Genomic DNA, 17,835 nt, shown 5'->3' on the forward strand with positions numbered 1-17,835 from the left:
GGGGAGCAGGGTTGGGACTTGCAGGCACTCTAATGGTGGGACACCAGGCCCAATGACAGAAATCAAAGCCTGGGGCAATCTTCAGAGCTTGCCTCCTTACCTTGCAGTGAGGGAGGATGCCCCTCACTGATCAGGAGTTTGAAATCCCAAGAAACACCCTCAACGCTCCAAGGCCATCAATGTGTCCCACCTCCCTTCAGGCCCAGGGGGTGCAGGATCCTGGACAAGGACCCTCATGCGCTCATGACCTCAGCAATGGGAAGGGGGCAGCAAGGTGGGGGTGCTCTGCCTTTCCCCGTGTTGCAGGTACGGGGCCAGCACCACACGGTAGGATTTGAAAGAAATCAAGAGAAGGACACTTTAGAGTTCCATTTGTCTGCGCCAGCTTGTCCCTTCTTGAATATGGATGCTTGTTGCAAAAGGTGTGAGCCTCCCACCCCCCAAAGTGAATGGACCGCTTCCTAGGCTGACCAAGCCCCCACCTCCTACCGTCAGAGCCGGGGGTGCCCTTGCACCAGGTGTGGGGTCTTTTGCTGAGTGAGATGGGGAGACAGAGGAAGAGAAAGGGGCCCTGAGAGAGCAGTCCTGACTCTCCTGAAATTCCCCTTCTATGGGGGCCTGTGGGCACTGACGGGGGTCCTGGGGCACCCAGCCTCATTCCCTCCACTGGCAGGGGACCTCCAGCATGCCCTCCTGTGCCCGCCTGCCCCCAGCACCTGTCCCAGAGCCAAGCACAGGACCTCCCTTAATCCCAGTTATGTAATGTGCAATCCAACAGCCAGCCAAGGAGGAGGCACCCAAGACCACGCCCAGGAGTGGGGGCAAAAGGCCCTGGCTGGGTCAGGGTTACAGAGCAGGCTCGCCTCTGTCTGCAGTGGCCTCTACTCCGTCAGCCTCGCCCAGCACCATGAGCGGCCGAGTGGGAGATTTGAGCCCCAAGCAGGCAGAGACCCTGGCCAAGGTGAGAGCCCCTTCCCCAGAGCCCCCGGGGAATGAGGGGTGGTGCCGGGGGCGCTGACTGGACCCCTGCCTCACTCTGTAGGCGTGATGCGTCCTCGACGCTGTCTCTTAGCTGTCACCTCACCCAGAGTCAGGCCCCACAGTGCCCAGTCACATCAGCTCCGAGCAGGGCCGGGGTGGAAAGAATGGCCCCACTTGCAGGCAACAGGGTGGGTCAAGCCCGGATCAGGCCCAGCTTCTCATCCAGGCGCCAGACCCGGAGAGCTTTGCCCTCCCCTCCCTCGCCGGCCCTTGGGTGGGACCTGAAGGATCTGATGATCTACCCTCTGGCCATTCCCCCCCTTCCCCAGGACCCTGAAAGATGACCTGCCCGTAAGAGTCAGAGCGACAGAACAGCAGAGGATGGGACGCATGGGCACTAACTGTTTTTATAGAAAATGGGATGCAGAAAGGCAGAATTGTTGATGAGTTAACACATGGAAAGAACTAAGGCTATGTCCGTAATTCAGTTCACTTACCCACCTGCCCATTTATCCTTTCTTCCATCCCCCACCCACCTGGCCAGCCCTCCTCCCATCCGTTCACCCGCCCATCTCTCCTTCCACCCACGCATTCACTCATCTCTCCTTCCTTCGTTTCCCCACCTACCCTCCCACTCATCCATCCATTCTTCTTTCTATCTCCTTACCGTTTCCTGTCCTTCCTTCTGCTCACCTGCTCTTCAGTCCACCCACCCACCCCTCTGCCCACCCACGCCCCATCCTCCCATCACTGTGGGCCAGGCTGCATGAGCCAGAGGAAAGATGATGGGGACAGTCCCTGGGTCTGGAGACCAAGGCCCAGACGGAAAGTCCCTCTAGCCAGCATCTCTCTTTCCAGTTCCGAGAAAATGTCCAGGATGTGTTGCCTGCCCTGCCCAACCCTGATGACTATTTCCTTCTGCGCTGGCTCCGAGGTGAGAGCAGAGGCGGGGAGGTCAAGGTGAGGGAAGAAGGGGTCTGGTCTCAGCTGCTCCAGCACCTCCCGTGGCTCTCAGGACGTGGCCACGCCATCTTGCCTCACATATTCGGGTCCAGGCGAGGGGAGGGGGTGGGGCGAGAAGGTCCCACCCAGGCTCCCAGGGCCATCCATAGCTCCACGCTGCCCAGGACCAGGACAGGCCAACCGCAGGGCAGCCTCTTTCCTGTCTCACTCCTTCTTTCCAACCTCTCACAGCGCGGAGTTTTGACCTGCAGAAATCAGAGGCCATGCTCCGCAAGGTGAGAGCCACCCGCCTTGGAGATGCGGGGAGGGACGTTGTTGGAGAGCATCGCCTGGAGGCCCCACCTCCATCCCCTCCTCCGGGGCGATGGAAGCCAGTGGGGCCTCACCACTCATCTCCCTTTCAGTACATGGAATTCCGGAAGGCCATGGACATTGACCACATCCTGGATTGGCAGCCCCCTGAGGTAAGCCAGCACCCCCCACACACACCCAGTCTTTGACAGACTTTCCATCCACGCAGTCTCTGGATCACTGGTGACCATGAGCAAAGGGCAGCCAGCCTGAGAGGCCTATGGAACCCCCAGGCCTGCAGGCACATCTCCGGTAATAATTATGATCATTTCTAGGGCTTATGAGATCCTGGTCTGAGTTAAGACTTTACCTGTGTTAGCTCATTTAATCATCACAACCTATGACACAAGTGCTGTCGTCGCCACTTCACAGTGAGGACCCTGAGGCCCAGCAAAGTTTAAGTAGCTTACCCAAAGCTCTGCAGCCTCAAGGTGGAGCTGGGCCTTGAGCTCTGGCCCAGAACCCAGGCTCTTCACCACCACCAGTCAGCTTGTGCCTCTGGGTCCTCACCCACAGGGCCTTGCTCAAAGCATCCTGTTTGGATGGGAAAGATGCTTAGCCCACCAAGGAGTTGGAAAGAGCAGTCCCACCAATGGTGTCCTAGTAACGCAACGGTCATAGTCTCATTCATGGCTCATGAGCTCTGGGCCAGGCGCTGTGCTTTGCCATTGTGATCCTGGGGACTCCAGCAGTCCTGTGAGGGTGAGGTTATCCAAACCACCTTACAGAAGAGGGCGGATTGGGGAACACAGAGGTGGCATCTCTTACTCAAGGATGCACAGCAGGGAAGCAGTAGTATCTGTACTCAAACCAGGTTTGCTGACCTTCAGAATCCATGTCTTCCATCACTAAGCCCAACTCCTCTCCATGGAAAGGGGTGTGGGAGACATTGAGGGGCAGAAATAAGGAGCCCAGAGGCCTCAAGCTAGGCCTAGCTTTACTGTTGTGCTGTGAGCTAGACAATTGTGCCACCCTCCAGGGGAGGGACTATGCTTACACCATGGTGTGTGTGCACGCTTGGGCCACCCAGGTCAGCCTGATCTGGTGGGGGGTGTCTGGGAAGGTGCATAATGCCAAGTTCTGCTTGAATTTCCGTGTCCAGGTCATCCAGAAGTACATGCCTGGGGGCCTGTGTGGCTATGACCGCGACGGCTGCCCCGTGTGGTATGACATCGTTGGGCCGCTTGACCCAAAGGGCCTGCTCTTCTCAGTCACCAAGCAGGATCTGCTCAAGACCAAGATGAGGGACTGTGAGCGCATCCTGCATGAATGTGACCTGCAGACAGAGCGGGTAAGGCCGGGACCAAGTGGGGCAGGCAGATGGGGGCGGGTGAGGTTGCCGAGGGACACGGTCCCAGGCACACAGCAGTGCTCTCTGCCATCACTGTCAGAGGGCTCCGGGTCAAACACCAGCCCTGCTGCTTCCCAGCTGTGTGGCCTTGGAAAGTCATCTCACCTATTGAGCCACACCAACACAACAGGGGTAATAATAATAACAGTTGCAAAGATTAAATGAGATAATGCAAATATATGGCCTAACACCCAGGGCCTAATACATATTTCTCAACAATGCCAGTTTTCCCTCTGAGTCTTTTCCCTTGCTCTTCCTCTGTCTGGCTAACCCACCCCAGCACGCACCTACCCTGCACGCTGCCCTCAGCTCTCTGCTTTCCAGTCTCAAACAGATGGCACCTTCTCTGAGGCTCCATCTTGGTAAACATGTGTTCCCACAGCTCCTGTGCTGACCCATTGCAACCCTCACTTTGGGACTGCGGCGACCTGGCTGCTTGTCAGTCTCCCCATCCAGACTGTGAACTCTTTGGGGACAAGGACTGTGGATAATTGAGCTTTTTATGTTATACTCTCAGTGTCTAGCACAAAACAGGTGCTTAATAAATCTCAGTTTATTAAGGAGGGGTGAGTGGATGAATGAATGGCAGTATGAATGGATGGATGAATGAACTGATGAATGGGTGGGTCAGTTAATGGACAGATGGATGATAGTAATGGATGATGGACAGAGGGTGGATGGATGGGTGGGTAAATGAGATGAATTCACTGTTTTGTCCACTGATTCCTCTAAAGACAGAATAGGGAACAGGAGAAGCCACTAGGGGTCATGTGCTAGGGTCACCATGTCCCAAGTTCTGATCCTGCACCCAAACCTAGGAACTGCTCCTTGCTCTCATCCTTGCAGCTGGGGAAGAAGATCGAGACCATTGTGATGATCTTTGACTGTGAGGGACTGGGACTGAAGCATTTCTGGAAACCTCTGGTGGAAGTGTACCAGGAGGTGAGGACGCGGCCCCTGGGTGCCCCCTGCTTGTTTTAATAACCTGTGTGTCCTTCAGTGGTGGTCTGTGACCTTGCTGTCCACTCAGAGATGGGATCTGGTAGAAGGTGGTGGCCTTCATGGGCCCCATCACTGCAAGTCAGGACCCAAAGGGCCTCACTGTGTTTCCTGAAAGATCCCACAGAACAGGCCTCAGAGATAACACTGTCCTGAGGCCACAGGGCCCAGCTTCTGCCAACCCGTCCTGGCACTGTCACCCCAAGCCCCGTGACTCAGGCAAGTCACTTCACCTGTTCATGCCTCGGTTTCCTCATCTACAAAATGAGGACACTAATCGTCTGCATTTCAAAGGGATGTAGGATACTTGGCAAATAGCAAACATTTAATAAACAGTTATCATTATTACTGTATTATCATTACTATAAGATTTAATCTAAAAATAACTCTTATTAGAGGCTGTTATTGTCTGAGGTGAGAAGGTCCTCGCCAGGAGCCAGTGGAGGTGATGGAGAGAAGGGAACCCTCCACAGCCCTCGGAACCCTCCAGAAGGGACATTGCAAAGGCAATGGAGGTGGAAGAGGAGGCGTGGGCTCTGACAGGGGCTTTTTGGTTCCACAGTTCTTTGGCCTCCTTGAAGAGAATTACCCAGAGACCCTGAAGTTCATGCTCATTGTGAAAGGTGTGTGGCAAATGACTTTGCTTCCTCATCTGTACCCTGGGATGACAATAGCGCCTTCGTCCTGGGTAGTATTGAGACAGGTTGGTTGCTTGGCTGCATGCAAATTTCTTAATGTGCCTGGAACAGAGCAAATGCTGCATAAATGGTGACTTCTCTGGTTGGAAGTTACTGGAAGAGGAGGCAGCTCCAACCGCAGCTCCTCCAGGAACCCCCCTCATTTCTCCTGCCCACGCCGGTCTCTCCCTCCCCAAGCTGCCTCTGATACTGACAGCCGGCGCAGCCCCATGCAGCCTTTCCTGTCTGCTGCCTTCTGGGGGCCTCCAGTTGTCCCGTGTGCATTCATCCTACTTTCCTTGTTGCCTTTTCTGCTCCTTGAAGGCAGTAGGGCCTCTGATTTCCCACTGCAGTTGTATTGCTCGTAGGCCTGGGGCCGTATTTGGGTTGTTGTTTGAGTGGGTGGGTAGATGGAAGGATAGATGTGTGTTTGATGGTTGGCTGGTGGATTGGTTAGTAGTTATTAGTTACTTGGTTGTCTGGTTGACTGGCTCGTTGATTGACTGGTGGTTGGATGGATGGATGGTTGGTTGGTTGGTTGGATAGTTGTTAGCCTGGTTGACTGACTGTGTGACCACTGACATTTTGGTTGGGTAGGTGGGTGAGTGGCTAGTTGGCAGATTGGTTAATTGGCTGTCTGGTTTGTTGTTTGGCTGGATCTTGAATGGTTGGCTTCTGGTTGTCTGAATGGTTGACTGGCTGGAGAGAGCAGGCCAGTTGTCTGGGGAGTCAGCTGGTTGTTTAATTGTTTGATTGGTTTTCTGGTTGGCTGATTTGTTGACTGGTTGCTTGACTATTTGGTGAGTTGGCTGACTAGTTGGTGGACTGACCAATGGGCTGGTTGGAAGGTGAATTAACTGGCTGTTTTGTTGGCTGATGATGGGTTAGGTGATGGAGTGGGTGGTTGGTTAGTCGGCTGCTCGTTGGCGAGTTGACCAGTTGTTTGGACCGTTTGTCAGGTGCCGGGCACTGGAATCTTCCAGGGTCATTCATGACTCTTCCGTATCTTGGCTATGAGCGTTATGGACAGGGTGGTCCCATGGAATGATTTTCTCCCCCATTATCCTTGCTTGTCTCTCCCCAGCCACCAAACTGTTCCCTGTGGGCTACAACCTCATGAAGCCCTTCCTGAGCGAGGACACCCGCAGAAAAATTATAGTGTTGGGAAGTAAGTAGTTCCAGCTCCAGGTCTGAGCTCCGTGCACCTCGAGTCAGAGGCTCCTCCTCCCCAAAAGGGAAGTGGCTCTTACACTTAGAGTCCATCAGGCTCCCTCTGCCTTATTCCCTGTCTTTAATGACTAAGTCTCCACACCTTCCTCTTTATCGGCTTCAGCCTGGTTGCTAGTCAGTCTCTGGGCTGGAGGCCTCAGTGCCCTTTCCACGCTCATACGTCGCTGCTTCTAAAGGCATCTGGGCTGAGGGGAATGAGGAAGAAGAGCAGGAAAGGGGACGTGATTCAGAGAAGGGAGGCTCAGAGAGAAGGGACCAGATGAGTCAATAAAAACGCATCCATTTAATGGACTATTGGACAGTCATGGAAAACGATTTGAGGTCCTGAGAAATGTCATCAAGTTTTTTAAAAAGTACTTCATAAAGGGCTGTGGATAGTATGATTTTATTTTTGTAAAAACAAAACTTTCTAAAAGAAAATACAACAAAATGTTAATTTGTGGATAACAAGAAATCAAGTGGCCTTTTATGTTTGTATTTTTCTGTATTTTCTAAACGTTTATGACATGTATTACTTTACAAAGAGGAAATTTTTTTAATGATAGGGAAAGAAAAAAAAAAACAGAAGGGAAATAGTTTTTAAACTCAAACCCCCGACCTTGAACTTGGAAGATAACTTCTTGAAAGCAGAATGGTCAGATCATTAAATCAGGAAATCCCTGATTTCTGTCCCTTCCTGATATCTGAATCTTTGCCTCTGCCCCATTCCGCCAGGATAGGGAGCTGGGTGGGTCACAGGCCCCCCCAAATCCTGGAGTAGTGAGGTAAGTGCCACACTCCAAGCCCATGTCCGGGCCTCTGCCCCAATTGGTGGTACGCAGAGCTTTGTGCACTTGCCCCTGGTGGGCCAGGCACTGTGGGCTTTGCTCTCATTCCCCGGGTGGCACAAAATCTCCCATAGCCATGGTGGGGGAGCCTGTACTGGTCACAGGGCTGAGGCCATGGCGACACCCAGGACCCAGAATTCTTAGAGTTTTACCTAGGGCGTGAGGAACAGTAATAGGCATTATGGTTGTTGTGGTTAAAGAGCAGAGAAGAGGAGGCCCTTTCAAAGGCCCGGGGCCGTCCATCTCCCAGCAAGAGGTCTGAGCTTGGCTACACCACGTACACACTATGTGGCCCCCAGTGAGGTCCTTGACCCCACTGAGCTTTAAAGTCTCCCTGGGAAAATTAGACAACCCTTATCTTCACTACTAATAACTGGGAGACTCTCAAAAATGTGCAAATGTATTATGATTTGGGGAAATATGTTTCCATGGCAACACAATGCTGGAAGACACCTCTTGCAGCCTGACCCCTGGGAGGCTGGGGAATCAGCCCTGACAGCCTAGCCCCTGCAGGCCTTCTATGCCATCTCAGACCCTCCTGTAGGGATGGAGGGCGCCAGTGGTTCCCTCCATGTCCAACAACCACCCTTACAACCTTCTGCCCATAGACAACTGGAAGGAAGGTTTGCTGAAACTCATCAATCCTGAGGAACTGCCTGTCCAGTTTGGGGGAACACTGACCGACCCAGATGGGAACCCCAAATGTCTAACTAAGGTATGAAGATCCCCAGGACAGGGGAAGGGAGAGGAGTATAGCTGGGTTCCTTTCTCATCCACAGATTCATTCCACAAATGTCTATGGAGAGACCCCCGTGAGCCAGGTGTTAAGCTAGACAGTCCCAGCCCTGCCCTCACAGGGCTCTCAACAGCTGTGCAGGCAAACAAGAAATAAGGAAATCTTGCCCCAAGGCGATGAGCTGGAAGGGGAATTTCCAAGAACAGGTCCTGACAGCTTGGAGGGTCAGAGAAGGCTTCCTGGCGGTGGGAAGGGCTGGGATGAGCAGGATACGTCCAGGAGATGGTGAAAGCATCTCAGACAAGAAAAACAGCATTAAACGGGATGGACTCTGCAATGGCCAGACGAGGGGAGCAAGCTATCCTGTCCTATGTCTGCAGATCAACTATGGTGGGGAGATCCCCAAGTCCATGTACGTGCGGGACCAGGTGAAAGCTCAGTACGAACACTCAGTGCAGATCAGCCGCGGCTCCTCCCACCAGGTGGAGTACGAGATCCTGTTCCCAGGCTGTGTCCTCAGGTAGGAGGCAGGCCACCAGCCCACCTCCAGCTGGGCCCCAGCCTCTCAAGGACCCAGCAGACTGAGCAGCAGCCTATCCCCCAACCCCGCACACAGGTGGCAGTTCTCATCCGATGGTGCAGACATTGGCTTTGGGATTTTCCTAAAGACCAAGATGGGGGAGCGGCAGCGGGCAGGGGAGATGACGGAGGTGCTGCCCAGCCAGCGCTACAACGCCCACATGGTGCCCGAGGATGGCAGCCTCACCTGCTCGGAAGCTGGTGTCTGTAAGTCTGCCCTGGTGGGCCCCAGCTCTGGAAGGCTGGAGCCACTTGTTCCATGGTTTACAGGAGGAAACGGAGGGGCAGTGACCCCCCACCGGGGACATATAGTCTAAGTTAGCGCCATTCATTCACACAGTTGCCCACTTGGTCCACACTCATGAATACCTACTAGGCGCCAAGAGCCAGAGACACACAGGCCCCAAAGAAATTGAGAGCACCCGGGACACAGGGTGCAGGCAAGAAATAGTAGGGCAGGTACAACTTTCCCCAAGAGGAAACTGGGGCTCTGAGAAGTAAACCAACTTGTCCAGAGCCACACGGCTGAATGCGGCGCCAGGGTCCCCCCTCAGCCTTGTGGTAGCTGCACAGTGCTGGGCAAAAGTCTTACCCATCTGGACCCTTGTTTTACTTGCCACTGAAGCAGAGGTTACAACCCCTGCCTCTCATGGTGCTTGTGTGGAGGCAGAGGGCACGTCAGGTCTTGCCCAGCATCCCACTTCATCCAAGCGGGCCGGGAGGCCTCTGACATTCCCTCCCTCAAAACCACATGAGAACGTCCAGGTGTGGAGACAATAAGTGCAAAGGCCATTGTTCTCATTGCTGGTTGGTGCAACTAAAGCCAGGCTGGGCACACGCCAGCAGGAGGTCAGTGTCTGTGTACAGGCCCCGCTCAGGGGGTGGCAGTTCCCATGGGGAAGGGAACGGGAGTGGTGGGAACTTGGCCCAGATTGGCAAACACAGCAGGTAGGAACACAGCGTGTTCTCACTCACGGCCGGAGCAGGGAGGCAGGGAGTGTGAAGTCAGGCTCAACTACCCTTCTGTCCATCTGTTCCCCCAGACGTCCTGCGCTTTGACAACACCTATAGCTTTGTCCACGCCAAGAAGGTCAGCTTCACAGTGGAGGTGCTGCTTCCAGACGAGGGCATGCAGAAGTACGACAAGGAGCTCACCCCTGTCTAGGCAGCTCCCTGACCCTTGGAGAGCCCTGGCCCCGTTCCTGCTCTCTCTGTGTGTTAGTCCCCCCTCAGAAATCGATCATTAGTCCTCTTGACTCTGTGACATTAGTGAGGAAAGAAAGAGCTACCTGGGGAAAGACTTATGCTTTGTTCCAATCAGGAAAGGTCTGAGAGCCGTCCGCCAAGTTTGCATCAGAGGAAGAGAAGAGGGTAACAGCAGGAGGTGGATGTCACTGAAACCCAAGAAACAGGAAAATGAATCCCCTAGCGTTTGCCTTACTGCTCCTTGGGCATTTGTGTGTGCTTGAACACCTTCCTGATGAGCTATGAGAAACCTGAGTTGAGACTCCAAATCCTTTCTACTTCGACCCTTTATGTAGTAGATGCCCCCGTGTGTACTTGTGAAGTTGAATGAAGGCAGGGGGCAGGTGATCCGTGGGTGTGCATGACAGAAAGGAGCCCACGGGGCAGATTTCAGAACTCTGGACAGGGATGGGACTGCGGCGGGGCTGATCCAGCCTCCAGATTCCTGGCAGGGGCTGCCCCCTTGGGTAGGTAGGAGACACCCCCATGAGGTCTTGTCTGACTCCAGGCGCACAGCTTCCCTTACCCTCTGCTCTGCCCCTCACCCCCTTCCCTTGGAACGCACAGCCTGCTTTAAGTAATTAAGAGAACTTTCCTGGAAGCAAAGGAAGTCACATCTGGTTCTAGCTGCTACCTGGAAATAATAATAATAACAATAAATTGCACCTATCATCTGGTGAGTGCTCTGTACACACACTTGGTGCCAAGCGTCTAATGAGTTAGTTCATATCACTTTCACATCTCCCCTGAGGCCACTTATCCTCGCCACTTACGGATAAGGAAACTAAGGTTCAGGGAGGTGAAGTCACTCACCCAACAACATACAGCTCTTAAGTGCCAGGTCCAAGACCCAGGGGTTTTCTTTGTTTTTCTATACTCCAAAGACATTACTCTTAATTGTTCCATAAAACCTTGCCCTACAACCCCACTTTTATAAACAAGGAGAGAAGGAATGACTTGTTTGTCCTAGATTTTCCTGTAGAAGTGTCCTGAGTGTCACCCCTCCAGTCCCCGGAATGTGTTCCACCCACTGGGCAGCTGGAGCAATAGAGACCCAGTGCCCACTTACGCAGCGCTCACCCAAGGACCTCACAGCAGGGCAGGCCGGGCTTACACCTCCAAGCCCAGCATCCCGTCTGCTGCTCACATGGCCTTTGGGAAACACAACCCCTGATCCCTGGGTGACTGAGGGAGAGGTCAGACTCCAGGGCGTCACTGCCCCACGTCAGATGTGGAGATGCAACTTTTGCGGGGAGGAACCGAAATCCGCAGAGAATGGGGGCGAGTGGGAACCAAGGGGCTTGGCTGCTGCTGGGGAGGGGCTCTCTGGGAAGGAGCCGAGTGAGGGCTGCCCAAGGGCAGAGAATAAGGCCCCACTCTGAGATTAATCAAGCAAACGTTCCGCAGCAGCTAGCACTTTCCACCTGCGCTGACGGGTGCAGGGTTTTATCTCCATTTCATAGACGGGAAATGGATGGAGCTCCCAAAAGGCACTGACTGGTCTTGTTTCCATCAGCCTGTGGGTGCCAGAAATAGGGCTGCAGTGAAATCTACCCTCTCCCCACCTGCTTACTCCCACCACTAATTTGTGTTACTGTAGCAACTTTCCAGAACAGGACAAGACTACCAACTTTTTGAGCTGGGGAGGGTTGGTGTGGAGAAGGAGGGAGGACAAGAAGAGAGGGTTGTCAGATTTAGGAGGAGAGAAAAGCAATATTTGGGGACACACTTAAAATGTATTTATTGTTTATCTAAAATTGAAGTGTAACTGGGCATCGTGCCACACCACAAATGAGGGATGCGGCAAAGGAGACGGGGAAGCAGGGCAGGGAAGGAAGGGGGATCCGCTCTCTTGGAAGATGACGGCAGCACCTGCCTGTGGGCAGAGGATGTCTTGGTGTCCTTGGGAGGTGATGGTGCAGCATGCAGGACAGGCTGGTCTCACCCTTGTCCCCTGAGGGAAAGGTCCCCCGTGCTGCAGCGGGGCCAGGGATGAGGGGTGGCCCCCGTGCCTCCTGGGGGTCAGGTTGCTGAGAGCGGTGCCTTTAGGTACCCAAACTGGTCTGAGCTCCTCTGCAGCAGCTCACAGACCCACTGTGAGCAGAAGGGTACTTTCTCGTGGAGGCAGGGGCTGCGCAGGGAGGCAGGTCAGGGCAGGGGCCAAGGACCAGAGACGGACACTCAGCCATGGCAAACCAGCTCCCACACCGTGCCCACTGTTTGTGGGCACCAGGCCTCCCCAGCTCCGGCCTCCAGGTCTCCAGTCTCATTCAGGGGCCAGACGCTGAGCTCCAGTCCTGAATATCCAGGAAGAGGTGTGGGGGGAGGAAGAGAGACCCCACTCTGCAGCCTTGGCCGCGGGGCCCTACCCCACTCCAGCAGTGGTCAGCAAGCAGTATAGGGGCAGGAGGACCAAGACCTGCAGACTTCCCACTGCGTGTGGGGAGGGCAGTCAAGTGCCAGTGGCAGCAGCCCAGAACTGCTGGGGAAGGGAAGGCCTCAGCTGCCCTTGGGGGCTGCAGGCTGTTTCCCAAAAGAGGAGTCATATCTGGCAATCTGGGTCACTTTGCAGGCAGACCCCAGGCCAGGGCATCCTATGGGCAGAGACTAAGCCATCTTGGGGCTGGTGCTAATCACGTGCTGATTTAGGCACCAGATCCTGCCTTTCCCAGGGTCCCCTGCTGCAGGCCCTCTCAGGAGGATCCACTTTCACACCATGCAGTTAAGAGGTCAGGTGTGTTCCCCAACACACACAAGTGCCAGAGAGTTTTAAGGCAAGAAAAGAGCCCTAAGGAAATAGAAAACTTTATTGTATGTCTATGAAAGGTTGTTTAGCTGCCTCCTGAAGGGCCCACCGCCTCCCAGCTTTCCTGGATGGTAGACAGAACACCACTTCAACCTCCTCCTCAGAAGAGGGTCTCTCCATTGTCCCCGCCGCTGGCCTCAGCTCCTGGGCGTCGGGATTAGCCAGGGCCTCCCTCAGTGTGTTCCCCAGGCAGCCAAAAGGCGAGCACAGCTGAAAGGCCCTGAGCACCTTCTGAAGAGTCAGCAGGGACAGAATCAGCAGCAGAGAGACACAGCTGAAGGCCGGCACTGGCCACTGGCCAGTCGCTCAGCGTCTCGCAGGAGGCTGGGAAGGACGGGGCTGGGGAGCACTTCAGGATGGCCCAGGAGTGCAGGGCAGGCCATGTGGGACAGCATATGCTTAAGTATTGGTGATTTCTCAAGGCTTTGGGATTTTCATATATTGTTCTATATGTGAATGAACTAGTAACACTGCATACAGCTCTTAAAAGGAAGAGGGCAGAGTCCAGGGTTGAGTATGGCTATTGTAAGGAGACATTTGCATTTCAGACGTCTGGGTTTCCTGTGATGACAGAATCTACTGCACAGGAAGGAGGCTTCGAGTAGCTCCAGGCTTTCAGCACCCAGAGGGACAGAGGCCACGGGGCCCAGGTTCCCCCAACCACGATCACATCTGTCAAGATCTCTCTGGAGTGGAGGGCCCTCCCAACCTCCCTTTGTGATCCTTGGGCCAGGCCTGATCCCAGACTTTATCCCACGCCTGGAAATGTGAGACCCTGGTGGCCTGGCCTTTTGCTCAGCACGCAGGCCAGATCCAGGGCTGTGAGTTCCAGATCCAGCTCTGCTACCCTTATCCCACTGCCATTCTCAGGGGCGAGGATTGCCAGATAAAATGCAGGACACCCAGTTAAATCTTTAAAAATTTGGTTTAGATATGTCTCTGGCAATATTTGGGACACAGTTATATTTTATTATTCATTATTTAGCTGAAATTCAAGTTTAAACAGAAATCCTATATTTTTATTTGGAGACCCTAACTGGGGATCCAACATTCCTTTCCTGGGCTGACCCCTAGCTATGCCCAAAATAGCCTTGGGGAGCAGCAGAAGAGAGTAACAGAAGGAAGTCCCCAGGCCCCCAGCTGGGCCTGGGGCAGCGCCCTCCGCTCCCCATCTGCCTCAGCATCCTTGAGCATGAAGGCCTCCACGCAGAACCGCAGCGGCTCATTATCTGGCTGGGACCAAGGGCCAGCCCTGGGACCTATTGAGACGTACTTGCAGGACGGCCAAGGAGATCAGAGGGCTTGGAGACCAGCCAGAACAAGTTCCTGGGAAGCCCTTAGAGGCTCACACCATGGGACTTTTTTGTTCCCTAAAACCACGTTGAACAATGTCCACCCCATTACTTGAGTTTGGGGATGTGTTTAGCCTGAGCAAGGGCAGATGTTACAAAATCATCCACAAGTGACAAGACTCTAAGGCCCCTGCAGCCACTCAACAGCTTGCACCCTGGCTGGGAAGGACAGTTTACCCTCTGCCGCATTACTCCCACCCCAGGTGGGCAAGTTCAGGCCGGACACAAAAGACGGTGGTCCCCAGGGACCAAGTACAGCACAGACCTCTCCACATGATTACACCAATGGCCCAGCTAAATGAGACCCCGAGGTAGGAATGAGACCCTCCCCTCTGCCTTCCCTCCTGCTCCTCCTGCAGCCCCACAGACCCCGGGGGGAGATAAGTACCTGATACACTTCAGGTACTGGCTCTGAGAGGCCACACACTCATTCACATAGAGGTTCATGGCCCTGTTTAACACTGTTGGACACAGGCTTCTAGGGCCTGCATGAGCCTTCCACCTGGGGACATGGCAAAGTATCTGTGGGAAGAGAGGGAAGAGGGTCATTCTAGATAAGTAGTCACAGCCACCCTCCAGTAAGCATCTACTGCATAGTGGGTAGGTCACAACCATAATTGCATCTATTTCAGAACGATCTGAGAAGTGCTTGTTAATGCCCATTTTACAGATGGGGTGATGAGAGCTCAGAGAGATGGCTGAACTTCAGTTCTCCTACCCCAGTCTGATTTACTAAGTGAGGTCACACCTGTCCCCAAAAAGGTGGAAGACCAAAGGAGGCCAGAAACAGGATGGTGCATGTGGCCCACATTCTGCCCCTCTCTTTAGGCAATTGTCAGGGGTCTACACTCTATTCCCCTCCACACACACACCAGCCCAAGACTCACCATGTAGTACCTGGAGGGCCACCTGCAGGGGCCATGTGGTGGGGTGTGATGGCTTCTCAGAAAGGGCGGTCCTTCAGAGGGCCAGGTGGGGGCCATGGTGCTACAGGTCAACATGATCCAGCGGGTCCCCAAGGCCAGACTGGGAGGCAAGCCCTGGGCAAGTTCCCCAGGGGAGGTAATGGGGTGGGAGGGCCAGAGAGAAGCTGCTGACAGAGGCTTGACTAGCCCTGAGTTTCATCAGCTGCCATTAGGGGCTATGCCCCAGACCCTTTGTGAGCTGCACCATTGCCCCTGTTTGCAGATGTGGAAGGTGAGGCTGGGAAGTCCTGCTACCATCTGCCCGTGGTTACATGCAGCTATCAGCTGCAGAACTCAGGCTCAAACTCCCAAGTAAGGGGGCTTCCAGAAACATTTAAAGGTTGCAATTATGACAAGATTCAGATTATACAAATAGCATTAAAATGAAAGCTGGCTTTACTTTTACCCTCTCCCTAACAGTAACTGCCTTTTGTCTGTGTGAGAACTGTGTTGTGTAAGCATGGCGCAAAGCTAATTCTCTTTAGCATTTGGGCTTCTGACCTCCTTGCCACTCAGCCTCTAAAAGGGATTGTCTCAACCCACGGGCCAAGGGTAGACCACAGACAAGAAAGGAGTTTTGGGGGTTAAAGGAAGAACTTAAGGTGTTTGTTTAGTGTTTGCTAAGCACTTACTGCATGACAGGCTCTGCCCTAGAGGTCAGGGTGCAGGGTGGGAGTCGGTCCCTGTCCCTGGGTTTAGCCTGCTGGTGTGGCCTGAACCTGGAGAAGCAGGGCTACCTACCCTGGATGCCAGGATGGTCCTGCTCAGCCTGGGACAAAGCCGATGGCTCCCAAGTACAGGGTGAAGGTCAGGAAAGACAAACAGGTGACCCAGGGCCCCGGTGTCCTCAGCTCTCAGTGGGGAGGGAAGCAAAGGACTCCAGGGGCAGTGGGCATTGGGAGGTAGGGCTGAGTGTTGAGGGCACCCGGCCATCAGGAAGGTCTCCTCCCAATATCCCCAGGTTGCCAGGTCCTGCTCCCGCTGCGGCCCAGGCCGGGTGTGGTGGGATGAGTTACCCTCCAGGGGCTCACCAGCTGCAGGGGGAGGCTCAGCTCAGAGGTGGGGAGGGCAGGGGAACACAGATGGAGGACCCTCACCCACCACCTCAGCTCCCAAAGGCGCCCCACTGCCCAGGCCTACCAAGCAGCAAGACCAGAGCAACATGCAGAAGCCCCCAGGGGGTGGCCATGATGAAAAGCAACATTGCCCCCCACCCCCAACATACACACAAGCCTCCTTAAATGGGCCCAGAGGAGGCTGGGAAAGAACAAGCCTTACCTGGACTCCACAGGTTAGCCTAGGGCACAGCTCAGCTGGGCCCAGGCCAAGTACTTCCACATTGCCTGACCTGTGCCCCCCACTTGCCCGCAATGCCTCCTGATTTTAGAAAAAGCTCCAAAGTTGCCCCATTCACATAGGATTTAATAGGGCTAGCAAGAGTTGATGCTGTTGGAAGGCTTATTGCACAGTGGACATAATTTTCTCATCTATAAGATGATGAAACTTATTGCATAGGCACTTAGGGTTACGTAACACAATACTTAGCACAGTGCCTGCCACAGAGTAAGCATTCCATCCATGTTCTCTGTGGGTGTCACCTCATAACTGCTGTCCAAGGAGAGGGTGGAGTGTGATGGCGGAGGCGAGATGATTGTCTGGTTCATGGAGGGCTCATGGTGCCGGTACCGTTGGGGCTGGACCTTGAAGGCTGGGAACGGAGGGAGATGGAGCTGGGCAGCATTTCTGGCAGATGGCACGGCCTAAGTAAAGGCACACAGGCTGGATGGGCCAGGCACACCCAGGGAGTGGCGAGGAGTGGGCAGAGGCAAGAACATGTATCCTGGTGAGTGTTGGGACTACTAAAGCTCAGAGGCTGTGGATGCCAGGCTGAGGGGTTCGAACGGGACCCTGGGGGCTGCCTGGATCCTGGGGGGCAGCAGAACAGAGGAGGCACTAGGGGAGAGGATCCGCATGATCGTCAGGTCAGCCGAGCAGATCAGAAGAATGTTCTTCAGGCATTAGGCATTTAAGGAGTCCCCAAGATTTTAGTTTGTACAAATAAGAGCATGGTGATCACCCTCAGATGCACATCTTTGTCATCAGATGGAACGATTCGATCATTTGCCCTTGAAGGAGATGTCTCTTGCCACATTAATAATAGCCAGTGTTTGTGGATCTTTCTCTGTGAGCCCTGCTCTGGCTGAATGCTTTGTGAGCCATTTCTCCTGTAATCCTCACAGCAGCTTCAGGAGGTCATTAAGGAGAACTGTTCAGTGAGGAAACCAAGCCTCAGAGGGGTTAGGCAACTTGCCCATGAACACACAGCCAGAGTCAGCTCTCCTCCTGACTGTGTAGAGAGCCATGGAAAACTGGAAGCCAGTAGGCATGGCATCAGAACTGGGCTGGGGGTAAGGGGGCTTGGGGTAAGGGAGAAGATGGGGGGAGGTAGAGGGATGTAGGGGGTGCTCTGTAGGCTTGGGTCTGTGACTCCAGCTCCAGGAAGCAGGGAACTAACCGTGATGTGGTTGTAAAGTAAATGAGCCACATGATAGGAAGCGCTTAGCACAGGACTTGGTGCACACCCTGAGCAAGCAGTTCACTAAGATACTGTTTTCAGTAACCCTGGAGGCAGTTTGAGCCAGCAGACAGAGGTGTGTTGGGAGGTGCTTCCTCCTTGTGGTGAGGCTGAGCATTGTGCGAAGGTAGCCACTGGGGACCCCACTCCCAGCATGCTCTAGGACAAGGCCTGGAGGTGGGGAGAGCCTCCTCTTGG

General features: G+C 54.1%; 1 protein-coding gene and 1 long non-coding RNA gene across 4 annotated transcripts; one reads left to right on the forward strand and one right to left on the reverse strand.

Moving 5' to 3' along the window:
* Positions 1-666: 666 nt before the first annotated feature.
* SEC14L3 (SEC14 like lipid binding 3) lies at positions 667-10,040 on the forward strand. Of its 2 annotated transcripts, XM_036908780.2 has the most exons (13): positions 844-961; positions 1,043-1,169; positions 1,840-1,915; positions 2,176-2,219; positions 2,349-2,408; positions 3,398-3,586; positions 4,493-4,588; positions 5,208-5,268; positions 6,407-6,490; positions 7,988-8,094; positions 8,496-8,635; positions 8,732-8,901; positions 9,738-10,039. In XM_036908780.2, the coding sequence occupies exons 2-13, from the start codon at positions 1,146-1,148 to the stop codon at positions 9,857-9,859; spliced, it is 1,173 nt and encodes a 390-aa protein (XP_036764675.2). In that variant the 5' UTR covers positions 844-961; positions 1,043-1,145; the 3' UTR covers positions 9,860-10,039. The 2 variants fall into 2 exon arrangements, with proteins under 2 accessions (XP_036764674.2, XP_036764675.2); XM_036908779.2 differs by lacking the exon at positions 1,043-1,169 and having other exon boundaries at positions 667-961; positions 9,738-10,040.
* A 4,417-nt stretch (positions 10,041-14,457) lies between these two features.
* Positions 14,458-16,479, reverse strand: LOC118924235 (uncharacterized). 2 transcript variants are annotated; one of them, XR_005029514.2, is made up of 4 exons: positions 16,341-16,479; positions 15,804-16,096; positions 14,985-15,137; positions 14,458-14,619 (listed from the first exon to the last, which is right to left on the reverse strand). It is a non-coding gene; the product is annotated as an uncharacterized LOC118924235 (long non-coding RNA). The 2 variants fall into 2 exon arrangements; XR_005029513.2 differs by having other exon boundaries at positions 14,985-16,096.
* Positions 16,480-17,835: the final 1,356 nt, after the last annotated feature.

The sequence above is a fragment of the Manis pentadactyla genome, chromosome 14, assembly GCF_030020395.1.
Source record: "Manis pentadactyla isolate mManPen7 chromosome 14, mManPen7.hap1, whole genome shotgun sequence".
Lineage (NCBI taxonomy): Eukaryota > Metazoa > Chordata > Mammalia > Pholidota > Manidae > Manis > Manis pentadactyla.

Coding starts and splice junctions, on each gene's coding strand:
- SEC14L3 (XM_036908779.2), top strand. CDS start 908: ATGAGCGGCCGAGTGGGAGATTTGAGCCCCAAGCAGGCAGAGACCCTG. Junction 1,916..2,175: donor CCTTCTGCGCTGGCTCCGAG/GTGAGAGCAGAG, acceptor AACCTCTCACAG/CGCGGAGTTTTGACCTGCAG. Junction 4,589..5,207: donor TGGTGGAAGTGTACCAGGAG/GTGAGGACGCGG, acceptor TTGGTTCCACAG/TTCTTTGGCCTCCTTGAAGA.